Source organism: Paramormyrops kingsleyae, chromosome 1 (genome assembly GCF_048594095.1).
Source record: "Paramormyrops kingsleyae isolate MSU_618 chromosome 1, PKINGS_0.4, whole genome shotgun sequence".
In the NCBI taxonomy this organism is placed as follows: domain Eukaryota; kingdom Metazoa; phylum Chordata; class Actinopteri; order Osteoglossiformes; family Mormyridae; genus Paramormyrops; species Paramormyrops kingsleyae.
The window spans coordinates 35,961,858-35,980,312 of NC_132797.1; the positions used below are offsets into that span (position 1 = coordinate 35,961,858).

General features: G+C 44.9%; 1 protein-coding gene across 1 annotated transcript; it reads right to left on the reverse strand.

The window, feature by feature from the left end:
- Positions 1-11,246: 11,246 nt before the first annotated feature.
- Positions 11,247-17,998, reverse strand: stk16 (serine/threonine kinase 16). Its single transcript, XM_023805875.2, has 8 exons — positions 17,834-17,998; positions 16,820-16,931; positions 16,369-16,588; positions 15,507-15,640; positions 14,360-14,480; positions 14,151-14,246; positions 13,056-13,177; positions 11,247-12,961 (listed from the first exon to the last, which is right to left on the reverse strand). The coding sequence occupies exons 2-8, from the start codon at positions 16,903-16,905 to the stop codon at positions 12,820-12,822; spliced, it is 921 nt and encodes a 306-aa protein (XP_023661643.2). The 5' UTR covers positions 16,906-16,931; positions 17,834-17,998; the 3' UTR covers positions 11,247-12,819.
- Positions 17,999-18,455: the final 457 nt, after the last annotated feature.

An 18,455-nucleotide genomic window follows, 5' to 3' on the forward strand; every position in this document is an offset into this window, starting at 1 on the left:
GTCAGGTGGCTGTGGGACCCATAACAATCAACAGAGGTGAAATAAAAAACAGCTCTCAGTTATTACTTTAAGTCTCCCTTGGTTCTTTAACATATGCATGATCATAAGGCAACGGCACAGGAGCATAAAGCCAATGAGAGGTTCTGAGTGACAGGGAAAGGACTCCAGCCCACATCCACACCTGTAATAACACACACAAATAGCAGCTGTTACTCGGTCACAAAGTTTCACTCTGCTCCTGACTAACTTTGTGTCATGTTCTGGTTCCCCTTTTAAATAATGCAGTTCAGTTCCATTCTGCACGTGTGCACATAGGTGATTTTACTATCGGATTAAAATGCTATTTGAACGTATTATGTTCAATAAAATTAAATCGTATCCTAAAGTCATATTTGAAAATGTGGCTTGTGTTAGTCATATCAATGCGTAAAAAATTTACTGTAAATTTATTTACTATTTCTATTACAAATGTATTTATCTGGATGAAGGACTGGTTGAGCTCTCTCACTTAGCACCCCCTGTGAGAAAAGCCTATAGTCGTCTATGTGCACCACGTGGGATTGCCTACCTGCAAAGCCATGAAGGACCAGCATCTCATGCTCTCATGCTTTGGGGGGGGGGGGGGGGGGCATCAGCGGCCCCTCGCTCCTGACTGTGAGCAGCACAACCGTGCCCTCGAGTACATTCCGTTGAAAGAGAATGCCGATCATTCTTATGATACTGAGATTTTAAACAAATTAAATATGATTGGTATAAATAGGTCGTAGGACTTAATATAGACAGCGCCAACTATACATGCATATATATATTTTGCTCATCGCTGACATGAAATAGCATAGGAAGTACAAAGAAAACCACTCGGCATAGAAAAGCATACAGCGTCCTTCTGTAGTGTGTGGGCTGCATGCATGAATGATGGCTGGAATAAATTTAATATGGAAGAAAGGAAAAACTTACCGTAGAAAACTGTTCGTGGACTTTGGCATTACAAACATTTATTTTGTCTAATATGTGAAGTATACAAGACAGAGCTGGATGCTGGGCATAGCGTAGCGCTGATGAATGACGGCTGGCACATTCGACGGCCATTGCACGTCCTCTCATTTAATCAACATGAAGGTGCTGTCAGCGTCCTATTTCAGGAAAATTAAACAGGCTTACGGTAAGCAGGGCCTGTTGGGAGGGGCTGGGGTGCGGGTGTGTGTGCGTGGGAGCCTGCGCGTGTGTCTGAATCCTCGTCACCTTGGTAGAATGCACAGATGGTGGCATTGCAGCACTAGTGTCTGAGAACACCCCCCTCCCTGCACCCTCCATGCCTATTAACATGATAATGGGTACAAATTGGGGAAGACATTTCACTCACTCTCTGACAGCACTCTGACATGGTACACAAACACTCCACCACCCACACGCGTGTATTAATCACCCCCGGCAGCTCACACTGCCAACATGCTGCCTGCTTTCATCAACTAATTCCCACCGTCTCAGCCTTTCTGCCTGCTCTTTGCAGCTCTCCTACTGGATAATCTCATCATCCTCGGCCTTTAATCGGCTTTAATGAAGCTCTGATTCACCAATTAGGAAGACACTAGGCACACGCTGCTGGAGGAGGTGCCGGTGATCTGGGACAGCCAGCGGGGGGTCTGGGCTTCATACCTAAGCGGGGCGAAGCAAGGAGCGGAAGAAGCATCAATCCAATTCAGATGCCAAAATGTGCCCCCCCCCCTGCATGCTGATCCTCTCTAATCACTGTTAAATGCACTCGGTTTGACTTAATTGGCAAGACAAGTGTTTAAACTTACTTGTTGGTAAATGCTTATAGTCCTGGTTAGTACTGTTATCTCGCACCTCCAGGGTTATGGGTTCAAATCCCACCTCTGTTCTGTCTGAGTGTAATTTTCCTGCCCCCCCCCCCCCCCCCCCGAGTTGTGCAGGCTCCCTCCTGTAGTCCATAGGCATGCAGCTCGGCTACTTGGTGTCACAAAAATTGCCCATAGTTTATGTGCCAGTGTGACTTTGCACCTAGCATGTAACCCAGCCCTGTGTCCTATGCTGCCTGCGCATTAGACCCCCCGCAACCGTGACCAGAATAAACACTCGTAAAATATGATCATTTTTATGCACCTTTCAGTTTGGAAGATTATTCCTTTCATTATGGTGAGGAAATGCCTTATTTATGCAATAAAAAAGAAATATGCAAAGCTGAAAGTGGAGAAGCACTTCTGTACTGACCCTCACGCAAACGCGGAACGTTCCTGACCCTCACGCAAACGCAGAACGTTCCTGACCTCCCGGAAAGGCAGAAGTTTTACGCATTTGCCTCCATTCCTGTTTACCAATTTATGGCATTTTCCTGCATTCATCAGCATTTTTTGCAGCCAGTCACTGAAAAAAAAAAATGCATTTAAAAATATCAATAACACATCACCTTCAATGACCCTGAAGAAAATAAAAAATTATTGATCAACCCCAAAAAAGACTTATTGTTTATATCTGGTAATACACTTTCATTTAATCACTTGGCAAATTATATAAATAAATATACGACCTGAGGGCAAATGTGTTTATACAGAGATCAAGTGCTCACCTTTGAAGATGAAATTACCCAAAAGCTGTTGCAAATCAATATAATCAATGCAATCAGCTAACAGACATAGGGCTTCTCCTGCCATTGAATATACCCCTTTGGGATCTCTCAGTCTTGGTGGTCTAATTGCCCCTTAGGGCAACATTTTCATGCCGCATTTGTGGACTTAATTAAATTACAAGGTGCAACTGATCCAAGTCATGAGAGCATTGCTTTGGAATGGCTCCAGTAATTAAAGCAATACCTTTCATGATTACAGCAATACCGCCTAATTTACTAATTATGCATTTAACCTAGATGCTGACAGTTAATGAACAGGCAGAAAGTGTCTTTTAAGACTTCAACCTTGCACAAGTTCATAATTCAGTAACTCTGTTGTCGACGGAGTGCACCGTATTGAATTTGTTATGAAATAACTTGGATAAGGAACTGCGCTCAGCGAACAGAAATACCCGGCACCTGCCAGACATTCTGCAGAATGCAGCATTCCATCTGTTACGTTACAATGCCCTTGACTGTACTTATTTGGTAAATCAACCCTTGCTTCCGCATATACATTTATAAAATCTAATTACCCACTTCGATATTGTAATCCAGAGGCATAAAATAAATTTTTTCGCATTTGAAATCCATAAATCCATCCCTTATCCATATCTCCTCATCCACTTAGCGTTGCAGTATTCTTGGGAAGCGTAGAGCAGATGGAAAGGATCTCCCTAATGCCAGGCCATTGCAGGGCAGTCAGTTTAATTTTAAAGTCACCAGTTTGCTTAAAAAGCATTTCTGTTGACATGCAATTGAAGCCCCTACAGAACTGGGGCCAAAAACAAACCCACAATTCTGATAAATGGCATCAGCGGTGCTGCTCACTGAGTGTCCATGCTGCCCTGAAGGCCTGGGGTAGCACCTGATTTATGCCCTTAGGGCAAAGAGCACCACACCTGAACCATCGGGAGGCAATGAGACGGGTAGAAACCAGCCTGGGCCATGCTGCCCTGAATGCCTGGGGTAGCACCTGATTTATGCCCTTAGGGCAAAGAGCACCACACCTGAACCATCGGGAGGCAATGAGACGGGTAGAAACCAGCCTGGGCCATGCTGCCCTGAATGCCTGGGGTAGCATCTGATTTATGCCCTTAGGGCAAAGAGCACCACACCTGAACCATCGGGAGGCAATGAGACGGGTAGAAACCAGCCTGGGCCATGCTGCCCTGAAGGCCTGGGGTAGCATCTGATTTATGCCCTTAGGGCAAAGAGCACCACACCTGAACCATCAGGAGGCAATGAGACGAGTGGAAACCAGCCTGGGCCATGCTGCACGGCAGGTATGATTTAATCATACATGCCAACCTGGAAACACAGGGGTCATTCAAGGCTAACCCATAATTCCTGGCTAATTAAAGAATTAACGAATCACCCAATCAATAAAGTATGGCAGCAGTTTACAATCTGAGGGCAATGCTTGAGAGTGACACAGGACAACAGGAGAGCACAAAGCAAACAAACAAGATGGGAACGACCCAAACTGTGAAATAGCAAATCAGCCACAAATCTCCTTGGCACCGTCCTCGCAATGTGGGGGGTGGGGGGGGTGGTACATGACATCACTATGCATGCAAGATATGATAGAGGAACCAAAGCTTCTTCACCACTAGAAGGGTGTGTCACAAACTGTCAACAGCTATGTATACCGTTCTCTCATCCAATGAAGGTGACTGGCTGGGGTGAGGACTGGGGCGCAGTCAGAGGAAACATTAATTAAAGTGTAATTTATACCTCCGTTGTGGACACACATGAATATGGGAGTTTATGGGTTCTCCTGCCCCGGTTACGTAGTGAGGTTGGGGTCACCATGGAGATTGATTAGGACAAAAAGTGAGCTACAATGTCATTTAGTCTCATCGACCTTGGCCACCATAAATTCAAGGACCTATAGAGTCTCTGATAATTGTTTCATAGTTTGTGGTTGTGTGGCACTTACCTTCAGCAGAAGAGGGGCGGCTGCCGAAGATATCTAGTCCATCCATTTTCAGTACTGGCTTGTCCTATTCAGGGTCACAGGGGGTACAGAGCTTATCCCTGAGGCTACAGGCACAAGGCAGGGAACAGCCCAGGATGGGGTGAGAACCCATCACAGGGCACACTCACACACTCACACTCACACACCATTCACTCACACATGCACACCTATGGGAAATTTGGCAAGTGCAATTAGTCTCTGCATGTTTTTGGACTGTGGGGGAAAACCAGAGTACCCAGAGGAAACTCCATGACAACATGCACACATGACTGAAACTCAAACCCTGGTCTCCTAGGTTGGAGACAATAGTGCAAACCACTGCACCACCATGCTGGTCAGATACCTACTCCTCAGTGCAAAATCACTACCCAACCCCAGCAATACTAGTGTCCAGTGCTTTCCTTGGATCCTGTAACTGTGGCCAGTTCTGGTTCTGGTTCTGGATACTGTAGCAGGTAGAGGTTGACGAGTTGCAAAATTATTTGGTACGTTACTGTGAGGGTTCAGTTTGATCGGCTGGAATAACAGTTTACACATATTTCAAGGCCATTAGTACATACAGTATACCCCAGATACCAGCACACACTGCTCAGTAGAAGGTACAGCAGCCATCTGGGTACTCCATCCAGTTACTCTACCCACTCTAGTTACTCATGGTCTCAAGCTCAGTTGCAGGAGGCCCATTCTATTTTCACTCTGTTTATCTTCATTCACATGTTACTGCCCCAAAACATGACTCTACATCACTTCAATATCCAGATCAACCATATTATGAATGCATACATTCGTGTGCTGGGTTGGCGCAAAAACATACATAGACTTTCATAGGCGCTGTGCTCAGACAGTGATGCCCACTGCATTATCACAGATTAAATTAATTGGATACAGGTGGGTTTGTTGGGTCATTATTCATTTGCATCAGCAAGTGTGTGGTGTGTCTTTGCTGCAGCACTTATTTCACATTTATAAAATGCATGTTAGAAAATGCTTCAAGTGCACTCCTAATAATCTCATAATAATAATAAAGTGTATAATAACCTACCCTGATTAAAAAAACAGATTTTGTGAGACACAATTACTTGAATCGCATGAGGACTTTAATAATTCTGGAGTGATATTGAAATTTTGCTGGTATTAAAATGATCTTGATTTCAGTTTCCTCACAAATTCTACATTGACCAGTTTATCACATTAACAAATCTCATTACTCTTATATGAAGGCTCTGCTGACTCCCGTCCATCTTTACTCTTTGTAACACTTTATGGAGTGAAAGGTAACATAACGGTGATTATCGGTCTTCACCACGCCACTGTTAGAGTAACCGTCTTTTTACGGAAGTTGGCTCCCTCTAGTGGCACGGTGAATACATTTCAAGTATAGAAGCTACCTATTACTATCCATCCATATTCTAACTGATTATCCAGATCTGAATCGCACGCAGCATACAGCATCAGGATGGGGTGCCAGTCCATCGCACATGAATGCACACACTCACACAAACACACAACCATACACTTTGGGCAAATTTGAAATACCAGATAGCATAAGTACATGCCATTGGATTGTGGTATGAATCCATAATACTAAGAGGAAATTCATGCAACACGAGAAGAACATGCAAACTCCACCCATACACACACACATACACACACACACATACAGGTTTGTAATTATATCTTTGTGGAGACTCTCCATTCATTTCTTATTAGGAAAACTCTAATCCCAACACGACCGTAACCCCTACCCAGCCCTAACCCTAACCATAAGTAACTTGCAAGAAAATATGAGACTTTTGGCATTTTCACTTTTTTGATTGCATTCACAGATCTTTGTGGGGACCTGAAAAATGGTCCCCACAACATGAAAATAACTGGTTTTTATTACATTGGAGAGACATTTGATCCCTAGAATGTAATATAAACCTAATACATACCTACATACACACACACACAGCAAGGTCTGGACCACCAACCCTGGACATGTGAGGCAACAAAACCACCTTCAGAACTGATGTTGGACAACATTGCAAAATTTGTCAAGTGGATACAAAAGATGGGTGGATGGATGGATGGCAGACTGTGTACTAAGAAGCCACCCCCAGCCGTAACATGCCAGGATGCATCCTGTCTCTGCAATGGTAAAAGTATGGTGCTCTCTGTTTGTTTATTTATTTATTTTTGCACATGCATCATTATGGAGTGGTGCAGTGGTTGGCTCTGTTTTCTCACACCACTGGGAACAGGGTTCGAGTCTCGGCCATGGCTCCATGTGTGTTTGCATGTTCTCCTCGTGTTGCACCTGAGTACCTGCTCTCCCCCCAACAGTCAAAAACATGCTGAAGTGAATTGGTGTTACCAAATTGTCCATAGGTATGACTTGCAATGGGTTGGTACCCCATCCTGGGTTGTTCCCTGCCTTGTACCATAGACTGTGGACCCTCATAACCCTGAATAAGGTAAGCAGTTGCAGGAACTGGGTGGATGGATATATCATTACCTAATACATTTTTTTTTTACATTTATATACAGGGCCATGTAGGTTTGGATATTTTTTCTCCCTGAATAATAAAAACCTTCATTTAAGAACTGCATTTTGTGTTTACTTGTGTTATCTTTGACTAATAGGTAACGGTTTTTGATGATCAGAAACATTTTGTGTGACACACATGCAAAAGAATAAGAAATCAGGAAGGGGGCAATTAGTTTTTCACACCACTGTATCTCCTCTGTTCTGTTTTTTTGTTTTTCACATCTCTTAGCACAAACTTTGAATTAATTTACCATTATCACAATATAAATGTAGAACTGCCGCTTCTCATTGGCTTATCTCCAGACACTGGGTGGGGTATATCGAAGTTTGTTGAAGCTGTGACTGCACAGTGATGCAGTATGCCTGTATATGAACCCCAGGACACAATAAGGTCGGTCACCGTTTCGGTAAACAATTTGGGTGATCATTCAATAAACTGTGACCTGTCTAGTTTATGGGTTTTTAACGAATGATTTGTTCCCACAGGAAATGTCCACGGTATTGAGACACCTTTAAAGGATTTCAGCCACTATCTAGATATACAGTATTTCTACTTCTAAGATGAAGATTTAAGTCATCAGATGTTACCAAGCTCAACAGATCTTGATTATAAATGTAAGTATTTGTATGATCTCTCCCTAATTCTGTCCAAATATCCCAAATTAAAGATTGCATTGATGTCTCTAATCATCCGGTTGCTTGTCATGTGACAGTCTCTACGGGATTTGTGGAGCTCAGGCATTAGTTGATGATTGGTATCTGTAATATTATCAGTTTTTGTTATAAGTGTAATATCAGTTTTTGCCAAAGTTTCTACATCAGTGCACTTTAAGCTATATGGGATCAATAAAATATATCTTATGTACCGTTTCCCTTGGTCAAACAAATATTACATTTTTTTTATCAAAAACATTTTTACAAATGTTTCATATTTTCCCTCACCCGGACTAGGGTCACCGGGGCCCCACCCTGGAGCCAGGCCTGGGGGAGGGGCCCGTTGGCAAGCGCCTGGTGGCCAGGCCTTGGCCCATGGGGCCTGGCCAGGCATAGCCCAAAAGAGGCACGCGGGACTGTCCCCAGGTGGGCCCACCACCTGCAAGGGGGAATGTCAGGGGTTCGGTGCATTGTGGATCGGGTGGCGGCCAAGGGAGTCCCTGCTGGTCCGATCCCCAGCTGACAAAACTGGCTTTCGGGACATGGAATGTCACCTCTCTGGTGGGGAAGGAGCCTGAGCCTGTGCGTGAGGTTGAGAGATATCGACTAGATATAGTCGGGCTCACCTCAACGCATAGCTTGGGTTCTGGAACCAATCTCCTGGAGAGGGGCTGGACGCTCTTTTCTTCTGGAGTTGCAGCAGGTGAGCGACGCCGGGCTGGGGTGGGGCTACTGGTGGCCCCACAGCTCAGTGTATTAACAACAGAGTTTACCCCGGTGAACGAGAGGGCTGTCTCCCTGCGCCTTCGGGTCGGGGATAGGTCTCTGACTGTCATCTGCGCTTATGTGCCGAATGACGGTTCAGAGTACCCAGCCTTCTTGGATTCCCTTAGTGGTATGCTGGTTAGCGCGCCACGAGGAGATTCCATCGTTTTGCTAGGGGACTTCAACGCTCATGTGGGCAATGACAGTGTGACCTGGAGGGGGGTCATTGGGAGGAACGGCTTCCCTGATCTGAACCCGAGTGGTGTTCTGTTATTGGACTTCTGTGCAATGCATGGTTTGTCCATAACGAACACCATGTTCGAGCATAAGGGTGTCCATAAGTGGACATGGTACGAACATGCCCGGGGCTACAGGTCGATGATCGATTTCATAATCGTATCATCTGATCTGCTGCCTTCTGTCTTGGAAACTCGGGTAAAGAGAGGGGCAGAGCTGTCAACTGATCACCACCTGGGGGTGAGTTGGCTCAGGTGGTGGGGGAGGAAGCCGGTCAGACCTGGTAGGTCCAAGCGCATAGTGAGGGTCTGCTGGGAACGTCTGGCAGAGGCTCCTGTTCGCCGGAGCTTTAACTCGCACCTCCGGCAGAATTCCAACTGCATACAGTACCAGGGGAGGTCGGGGACATTGAGTCTGAATGGACCTGTTCCGGACCTCCATTGTGGAAGCGGCTGCACGGAGCTGTGGCTGCAGGGTGGTCGGTGCTAATCGTGGCGGTAGCCCCATACCCGATGGTGGACACCAGAGGTGAGGGGGGCTGTCAAGCTGAAGAAAGAGGCTTACTGGGAATTATTAGCCCGGGGGTTTCTGGAGGCAGCTGACGGGTACCGGCAGGCCAGGTGGAACGTGGCTCGGGCGGTCGCAGAAGCAAAAACCCGGGCGTGGGAGGAGATCGGTGAGGCAATGGAAAGTTACTTTCAGTTGGCCTCAAAAAGGTTCTGGCAAACCATCTGGAATATCAGGAGGGGGAAGCAGCTCCTGGTTCCTACTATTTATAGTGGGGAGGGGGTGCTGTTGACCTCACCTGGGGACATCACCCGGAGGTGGAAGGAATACTTTGAGGAGTTCCTCAACCCTGCCTTAGACACATCTACGCTCACTGCCTTTGAGACATCTGAGGGCACAGAGCCTGAGGGTGCTGGGGGGGTCTTGTCCATCACTGGGGCTGTGGTGGCCAGGGTGGTTAAAGAGCTACGTGGTGGCCGAGACCCCGGGGTGGACGAGATCCACCCGGAGTACCTGAAGGCTCTGGATGTTGTTGGGCTGTCGTGGCTGACACGCCTTCTGTACAGAGACCGCTGGATTGGCAGACCGGGGTGGTGGTCCCCTTAATTAAGAAGTTGTGTTCCAACTACAGGGAGATCACACTTCTCAGCCTTCCTGGGAGAGTCTATTCTGGGGTGCTGGAGAGGAGGGTGAGATCGATAGTCGAATCTCGGATTCAGGAGGAACAATGCGGTTTTCGTCCTGGCCGTGGAACACTGGACCAGCTTTATACCCTTGCAAGAGTACTGGAGGGGGCCTGGGAGTTTGCCTATCCAGTCTACATGTGTTTTGTGGATTTGGAAAAGGCTTACAATTGGGTTCCTCGAGGTGCTCTGTGGGGGGTGCTTTGGGAGTATGGGGTCCGGGGTCCACTGTTGTGGCCGATTTGGTCCCTGTATGAACGGAGCAGAAGCTTGATCCGCATTGCCGGTAATAAGTCGGACGTGTTCCCAGTGCAGGTTGGGCTCCGCTAGGGCTGCCCTTTGTCATCGGTCCCGTTTATAATATTTATGGACAGGATTTCTAGGCGCAGCCAGGGTGTTGAGGGTGTCCAGTTTGGTGGTCTCAGGATTGCCTCGCTGCTTTTTGCAGACGATGTCGTCCTGTTGGCTTCATCTGCTGGGGATCTCCAGTGTGCTCTGGGGTGGTTCGCAGCTGAGTGCGAAGCGGCGGGGATGAGGATTAGCACCTCCAAATCCGAGACCATGGTTCTCAGCCGGAAACGGGTGGATTGCCCTCTTCAGGTCAGGGAAGAGGTACTGCCTCAAGCGGAGGAGTTCTCAAGTATCTTGGGGTCTTGTTCACAAGTGAGGGTAGGCAAGATTGGGAGCTGGACAGACGAATTGGAGCGGCGTCTACAGTTTTGCAGGCACTTAACCGGTTCGTCATGGCTAAGAAAGAACTGAGCCGGAAAGCAAAGCTCTCGATCTATTAGTCCATCTTTGTCCCTACCCTCACCTATGGTCATGAGCTATGGGAAATGACCGAAAGAATGAGATCGCAAATACAGGCGGCCAAAATGAGGTTTCTCCGCAGGGTATCTGGGCTCTCCCTTAGGGATAGGGTGAGAAGTTTGGATATCCGGGAGGGTCTCAGAGTAGAACCGCTGCTTCTCCACGTCGAAAGGAGCCAGTTGAGATGGTTTGGACATCTGGTGCGGATGCCTCCTGGGCGGCTACCCGGACGGAGAGGTTTTCCGTGCATGTCCTACAGGGAGGAGGCCCCGGGGCAGACCCAGGACACGTTGGAGGGATTACATCTCTCGGCTGGCCTGGGAACACCTCGGCGTCCTCCCCGAGGAGCTGGTAGAGGTAGCTGGGGAGAGGGAGGTCTGGGTATCTCTCCTGAAGCTGCTACCCCCGTGACCCGAACCACGGACAAGCGGTAGTTAATGAATGGATGGATGGTTTCATATTTTAGATATTAATTTTATTATAAATATCTATGTACAGGAAACAACGCATGAATGCCTGGTGGATATGCAAACCTGTTTAGAGGTATTTTGGTACATTGGTAGGTAACCCTTCTGTAGTTACAAAGGTAATCGGCAGTAATGGGTACAATAAATTATTTTAAATTACTTGAAAATGCAACTCTGTAACAGCAAAAGACCAGTATAATCACTTTCACACAGAAGAACATTTCTTTGTGTTACACTACCTGAAGTCATAAATTCAATTTAAAGAATATATGATTAAAATAAAAACAGTATCTAAAGATATATGTCAGAGTTTAACACTAAAGCAGTTCTCCTTGACAAAAAAAAACACATACATAGACTCTGGGTAGAATCCTGCAGGGATCAAAATTGGTTTGCTTAGTAAAAGAAAGAAAAAAAAGCTCTGAATAAGTCATGAAGGACCTCACACACCGGCGATGGAACCCAAAGAGCAAAACGAATCTTTATAAGGATCAAACCTAGCCCTCAGTTTATAGAACTACATTTAAAAACAAATCTACCAGGGGAAAAAAAAAAAAATCTAAATCAGCATTTCCCAACCCAGTCCTCAGGGAGGGAGCATAAACGTGGACTGTCTGGCAGGGAGCTGGGAGGGAGCATAAACGTGGACTGTCTGGGAGGGAGCATAAACGTGGACTGTCTGGGAGGGAGCTGGGAGGGAGCATAAACGTGGACTGTCTGGCAAGGAGCTGGGAGGGAGCATAAACGTGGACTGTCTGGGAGGAAGCTGGGAGGGAGCATAAACATGGATTGTCTGGCAGGGAGCTGGGAGGGAGCATAAACGTGGATTGTCTGGGGGTCCCTGATGACTGGCTTGGGAAGCACTACCCTAAATCTCCCTGAAAGTACATTTTTCTTGAATGTAAACTACTGCCCTTTGGGAATTTACACCATTTCTGATTAACAGCTTGGAAGATTTGCCTGTACTATTTACAGGGGGTTCATCAGCCTGAAATGGTCAAAATCTTTGTAGTATTTTAATGTCATAATATAACTGCCTAGGACTAGTCAGACAACTCATTCAATTTCTGAAATTTGTGTTACACAACCACAGGTAATTTACTTACACATGCAGACACATTTAACCTAATTAGAACCAATAATACAAGAACCGTTCTTTCATTAGGCAGCAGAATTTTCAATTTTTATAGAGTTACAAACTCAGGTTACTATATTAGGTAAACCTGCATACAAACTGGATCAACACAAGTACAAATCACAAGGAACACGAACATTTTCCTTAGAAAAATAATCCACTGTATTATTCCATTCAGCATGTCATAGCTGCTGCTACATGGACTAAAATGATGTGTTTTTATTTAATGATGGACAACATTATTCCCAACTGTCTGTCTGTATAGGTGTGGTGTTATGAATAAGGCTGAGGGTATTATGTGCATATACACATGCTTGATTTGCCAACACAGAGGTGTGTTTGTTCAGGGTGACGTCCAGCTCATTCCTTATGAAGAGTCCAAAAAAAAAGAGAGGAACCACACTTAGGTTCCTCCTCAGGAGCATCATACCACAGCAGTGGCTTCATCAGGTCGCTCTGGTTTGTTTAGGTTCTGGATCTGCTCAAGGACCCAGTTGATGTCTGGTCGTTCCTGAGGGTTGGGCACCATGATGGAGCTGAGCAGCGTCTGAAGGCCTTGTGAGTACCTTGTAAACAAATCATATGGGGTGAGTGACCAAAGACAGATGAGCGAGTTGTCTCTGTGACAGAGGTGAGCCAAACAGGCACAGTGTTACTCACTTGCAAGGCTGAGGGATGACAATAGGGTTCTGCACAGCCAGCGCCACGCTGTCACCTTTCTGGAACACCAGGTCATAAGGACCCTCCAACATCATCATGGAGTAGAGGACACAGCCCAGCGACTGCACAGTGGACAGAGAGACAGTGGGCAGCTGCATTTTAGGGACACCTGCTTCACTAGTCACATGCACATCAGACACATCTATAAATGGCAAAAACTTGCTGAGCTTGCTGGCGCAGATTTGCACAGTGACGAAAAATCGATCTGCGGTCCAGATTTAATAATGAATTATAAACATGTCACGGGCCGGTACTCTTTGACCACTTCTAAGTGGTAAATGAGCTAATGAAATCCCTCATTCTCTAGTATGGAAAATGGCTGATCGCCAATGCTCTCTCTGCATTATTTTAGTAGTTGTCTCTTTAGCTTTTGATGCTGTTAACTTTATTGATATTGAGAGTTTAAATATCAACCGGCCATATCGGTTAACCGATATATCGTGCATATGTCAATTCTGAGTGAAAAAATAACGTGATTCACATTTTACCCAGAATTGTACAGCCCTATACTCAGGTGTGCTGCGTGCTTTTCACAAATAGTATTTTTTTTTGATGGTGTTGTGTAGAAAGTCTCAGAGTATGTGGCTATGGTTCACGAGTTTGCTAAATTTATGCTAAAATTCAGTCCTGTTACTTTCAGTCCTGTTACTCATATAATGAGAGAAGTACAACTTGCATCCATATACGGTGATTTTTTTAAAATCTACAAATATATAAAAAACACACACTGAGGGGAACAAAAAAGAACTAGTTGGTTGCATTTGAAAATCATTACAACTCCCACTTTAAAACCTTGAAAGAACTTTATAAATTTGTCTGAGATTGACCAGTGCACATTCTGAATGATTACATATATGTATTATTAGATTCAGTGTTGAAAAAGATGAAAAAATTAAATTTAATTTTGAAGATTTATAACATGCAAATGGCACCGATTTGGCAGAATCACCCTTAAGTACAACAACAAAGTACTGGTACTTTGCTTTACACATCTGGACGTGTCAGACTGAGGATTGAAGAGTGGGAGTCTCCTACCCAGATGTCCGTGCGCTCATCGATGATGCAGTAGCTCTCCACATTGAAGAGCTCTGGTGCCCTGTAGGAAATGGTGCATCTCTGGGAAGCCCAATCCTGAAAAAGACAAAAGGAAAGATCCTCTGAGCAACAGATGTGCACATTGGCTTTCTGCACAAGGCTTTCCTGGAAGCCAGACATACACAAGTGCCTCCACATCACCGTGATACCTGAATGGTCATGGCCTCTCGGGATCCTCGGACCTCAATACGAGCCTTGTTCATGGAGCCTAGGTCCATCAGGATCGGCGTCTCGTCCTCGTCCAGGAGGATATTGGTTGGCTTTATGTCCCTAATGGATAGAAAGGGGATGGACAGTGTGTTTCTCAGTACTCTTTTATTAGGGGCAGTGTGTAATCCCAACTGGAAAGGAACTCTACTGGACCAGGGCTGATAAACATTGACAATGGTCCTCGAGGTTTTCAGTTAGGGCACTTCTGCACCACACCAAGTACGGTACTATCGGTACTTTTGCTTTTCCACTGACTTCCGGTCGAGAACCAGTACCAAAAGTTCCAGTACCAAAAGTGGCAAACCAGCTGGGGTACTTCATTGGTACTTTGGGATGGGACTTGAAACACTTTCTTTGGGGATCGGTTGTGCAAATAACACAATACAAATGCCACCCTGAAAACAGCAGCAAACTCAGAAAATAATGATAAATGACATAACAAAAAAAATGCTATTTGGTCCTAAGAACATACAACAAAAATATCCAGATGGCATGACAAGAAATGAATGTATTTTGTTTAATATACTAATACAGCACGCATATAGCATGTTGTCCCAGCGATGTGATTTAGTTATAAATCTAGCGATGTGATTTTGTTGTAATAAATATTGAGGAATTTATAAAAACAAAAAAAAGAGTGAATAAATTTCTCACAACTCCGTCTTCAAGTGATTTAACTGGCAAGGATGAAAATTATTACAATTGTCTCAGAGAACGCATGTAGTGCTCATGCAAAAGCAGCGGAAGTAAACTTTAAACTGATTTTTAAACATAAGAATCTATAAAAGGAATAATAATTAAAATTGTAAAGTTTCCTAAATTGTTTCCTATGGCAGAGTAACAGTAAAAATATTTTATTGAAACTTTAACTCCCGCGCTATAATGTAAGAATCGTATGTGCATATTAATACCGCACATCATCCAGCCTCATGCTGTCAGGTTATTCAGTGCCGGTACCAGTTTTTACACCAGTGGAAAACCAACACCTTGGAGTACTGTACTTTCTGCACTTTCTCGAAGCACCAAAAGATTGGTACCTGGTGCAGTGGAAAAGCACCCTTAGTCTCTCCAGAGGAGTAACAGTACCTGTGGGCATAGCCTTTGTCGTGAAGGGCTTTGAGGCCAGCACACATTCCCTGGAAAATGTGCAGAATTTGCCCCTCAGGCATGGAGGCACCTTTATCCCTCAGCTTCTCCAACACAGACCACAAGCTGCCTTTCTGTGAGGGGCACAGGCAGGAGAACAAGCAAAAGCCTCAACAACCATCCCGAGCGAGCTGGGGGGCATTTCACAAAGAGCGATTATTCAAGTTATGCAGGTAGCTGTCAACAAAAACACACTGATGAAAGGCAGAGCTCTACAATGCGAATAACTAATACATCTCTTCTCATGCTGGACAACCCTAACCTCTGTCATATCAATTTAAAAACAAGCATACAAATGTACAAGATCAGGTGTGATTAGCACCATCACTCAATCATAGTTTGCCAAAGTAGATTTTCTATGGTTGACACTAAACATTAACCGTGTAGAACATACTGAATTGAACATCACGCTGAAAGCCACGTAATTGAGAGAAACATGCAAAGTGCATGAAAGAAGTTTAAATTCATTTCAGGGTCCAAAACAAACTGCATGAACATGCACCTGCCTTAGCATAGCTCCACTGCTGAATCCCTGGGCTCATTTGCATAATGTTCACCGTAAATAAGGTTGCAGTGCAGCGGGTACTGCGTTGATCTTTCAGTCCATTAAGCCACTTCATCCTCATTCCTGCCACGCTGACTTTATGGTTACTCATTAGCACTGCTGGGTCACATTTATTGGATGTTGCAGCAGACTGGGTGATACTTTGCTTATTGATGAGGCTGACAGGTAATATTTAATTACTGCTGGAGCGGACCGGGACACGAACATTCATCGCTGGAAGGAGGCTGGACGACTCACCCTGATATAAGGCAGTAACAGCCAGGCCTCACTCTTGCCCCCGCGATCTACGAAGGTGTGACCAGCTAGCGAGAGGACATTGGGGTGATTAAAGAGCCGGTGCATCTCCACCTCCGTCTGGGCTTCCTGGCGGCCCTCTCTGTCATGGCAGAGGATCCTCTTCAGGGCGTAGAAACGTCCATCATGCACTCCCTCCACCAGGTCCACATAACTGAACCCCCTTCAAAAAGATTTAGAAGTTTTCGCGTCAGTCTACTTGATTCCCGCGACATCATGTGATGTTCTACAGAACCAACTGGCCTTAAAGTTCTTCAAAAGAACAATATAGAAGTTCCTATTCAATGTGATATTTTTATTACACCAAAATCTGATAAGAAGCAGAACAGGCGGTGCTCTCAACGGAATTCAGGCCTCCTGCAGCTGGCAGACCAACTAGCCGATGCCTTCTTACCCTTCCTCTAGTTTCTGTATAAAGAAGTATCTCTTGTCTTCTATGGTGATAGTATTGCGGGCGCAGATACAGAGGTGCTGACCCATGGTCACTGGCACATGGCTGGGTCACACTGGATTGGCCAGGGAGATGGAGGGATGGGTGAAGCCAGGAATACATGAGAGGAACAAATGAATATGAAAAGAGAAAGTGAAAAGGGGATAACTTTGTTTAGGGAATCTGCACTCTTTGTTACAAATATCAGTTATAAGTTACATTCCACATTAAGGTAAAAAATAGACCGGGCTTCAAAGATAAATACAAAGTAATAAAATCGATTACTTAATTCAGATGCATATCAGGTATATCCGTATTACAATTCGTACAAGTGTTAAAAGGCCTGCCTGTTGCAGAAAGTGTCTCCATCCACACGGATCATTCTGTTAAATCCAAACCGCAAGCACGCCACTACAGTTCGCATTCACATGGCAACAAGAAAAAATGATTAAATACTGACACATTTTTTCTGTTTGTTATACAGAAATACACAAACTACTGATCAACTGCGACCAAAATTAAGGCACCCATACCGGCTTATCTAACAACATTTCAGCGGAACAATGTACTTGGTGTACAGTAACGTACGGGTTTATAATTAATTCAGTGCTTTCCTAGTACAGCTTTCCAAATTATTTACACGACGACCAGCGTTTTAAGCAAATAATGTTGCGTTTGGTGTCCAGAAAGCCGGCCAAGACAAAATGAATGGGATTCACAACTTAAGCCCCATTATGTATTCTGCGAAGATCAACGACCAAACTATCAGCATGTAAACGTGGCGATCACGGATCACTTTAACATACGTGCTTAACAGCAAAACGATAAATATAACGTGGCGTATAACGTCAAGACCGAAATAGGTCACGGCGCAGTAAACCTACAAGCTAAATGAAACGGAATCGGTGCACCTGAAATTACAAATAATTGCAATTTATCTAGCAGATAAAGGGCTTGATATTAACTGTCGGAATGTACCTTAGCGGTGAAATCGGCGATCGCGGACACTGGATCGCTGGGCGGCCATCGGGCCCTTCCTTCGCTCTTCCTCATCCTCGCCGGAGTTCCGTGTACACGTTGTGACGCAGTACGGCTCCTCCCCTCATGTCACCTACCGCAGTGCTGACTGTCCGCCGCTGCTGTCATCGCAGGTCCACAAACCTACCTGCTGCGTAGGATGTATTTCAGGAATATTGTCATTCATCTGTCCATCTGTCAGTCGCGATGTTATTTTTTTAAACAGATATTATCGTATTTTTGCACCTGCAATTTATACGTTTTTGAGTACATTTTTTGTAAAACCGGAAAGTTTTAGTTTCACATCCTAGAAGTCTGTAGCTATATAATTTGTAAGTGCTGTTTGTAATAACGTTTATCACTTCCGCCATATTCAGGGATTCTGCTTACTGAACATTATGTGTCATAGTGTAACACATTTAGACGTGAGTACTACTAATTTTACAAGAAAAATGTAATTACACTATTGTTCAAAACTCCCGGTATTATGTTTGTAGAGGGGCTCCTTGGTTTTAAGCTATACAGTGGCTTAGTGCACTTTGGCCTCCCAGCCCCTGGATTTCTGTGTGTACCTCGTGAGTCT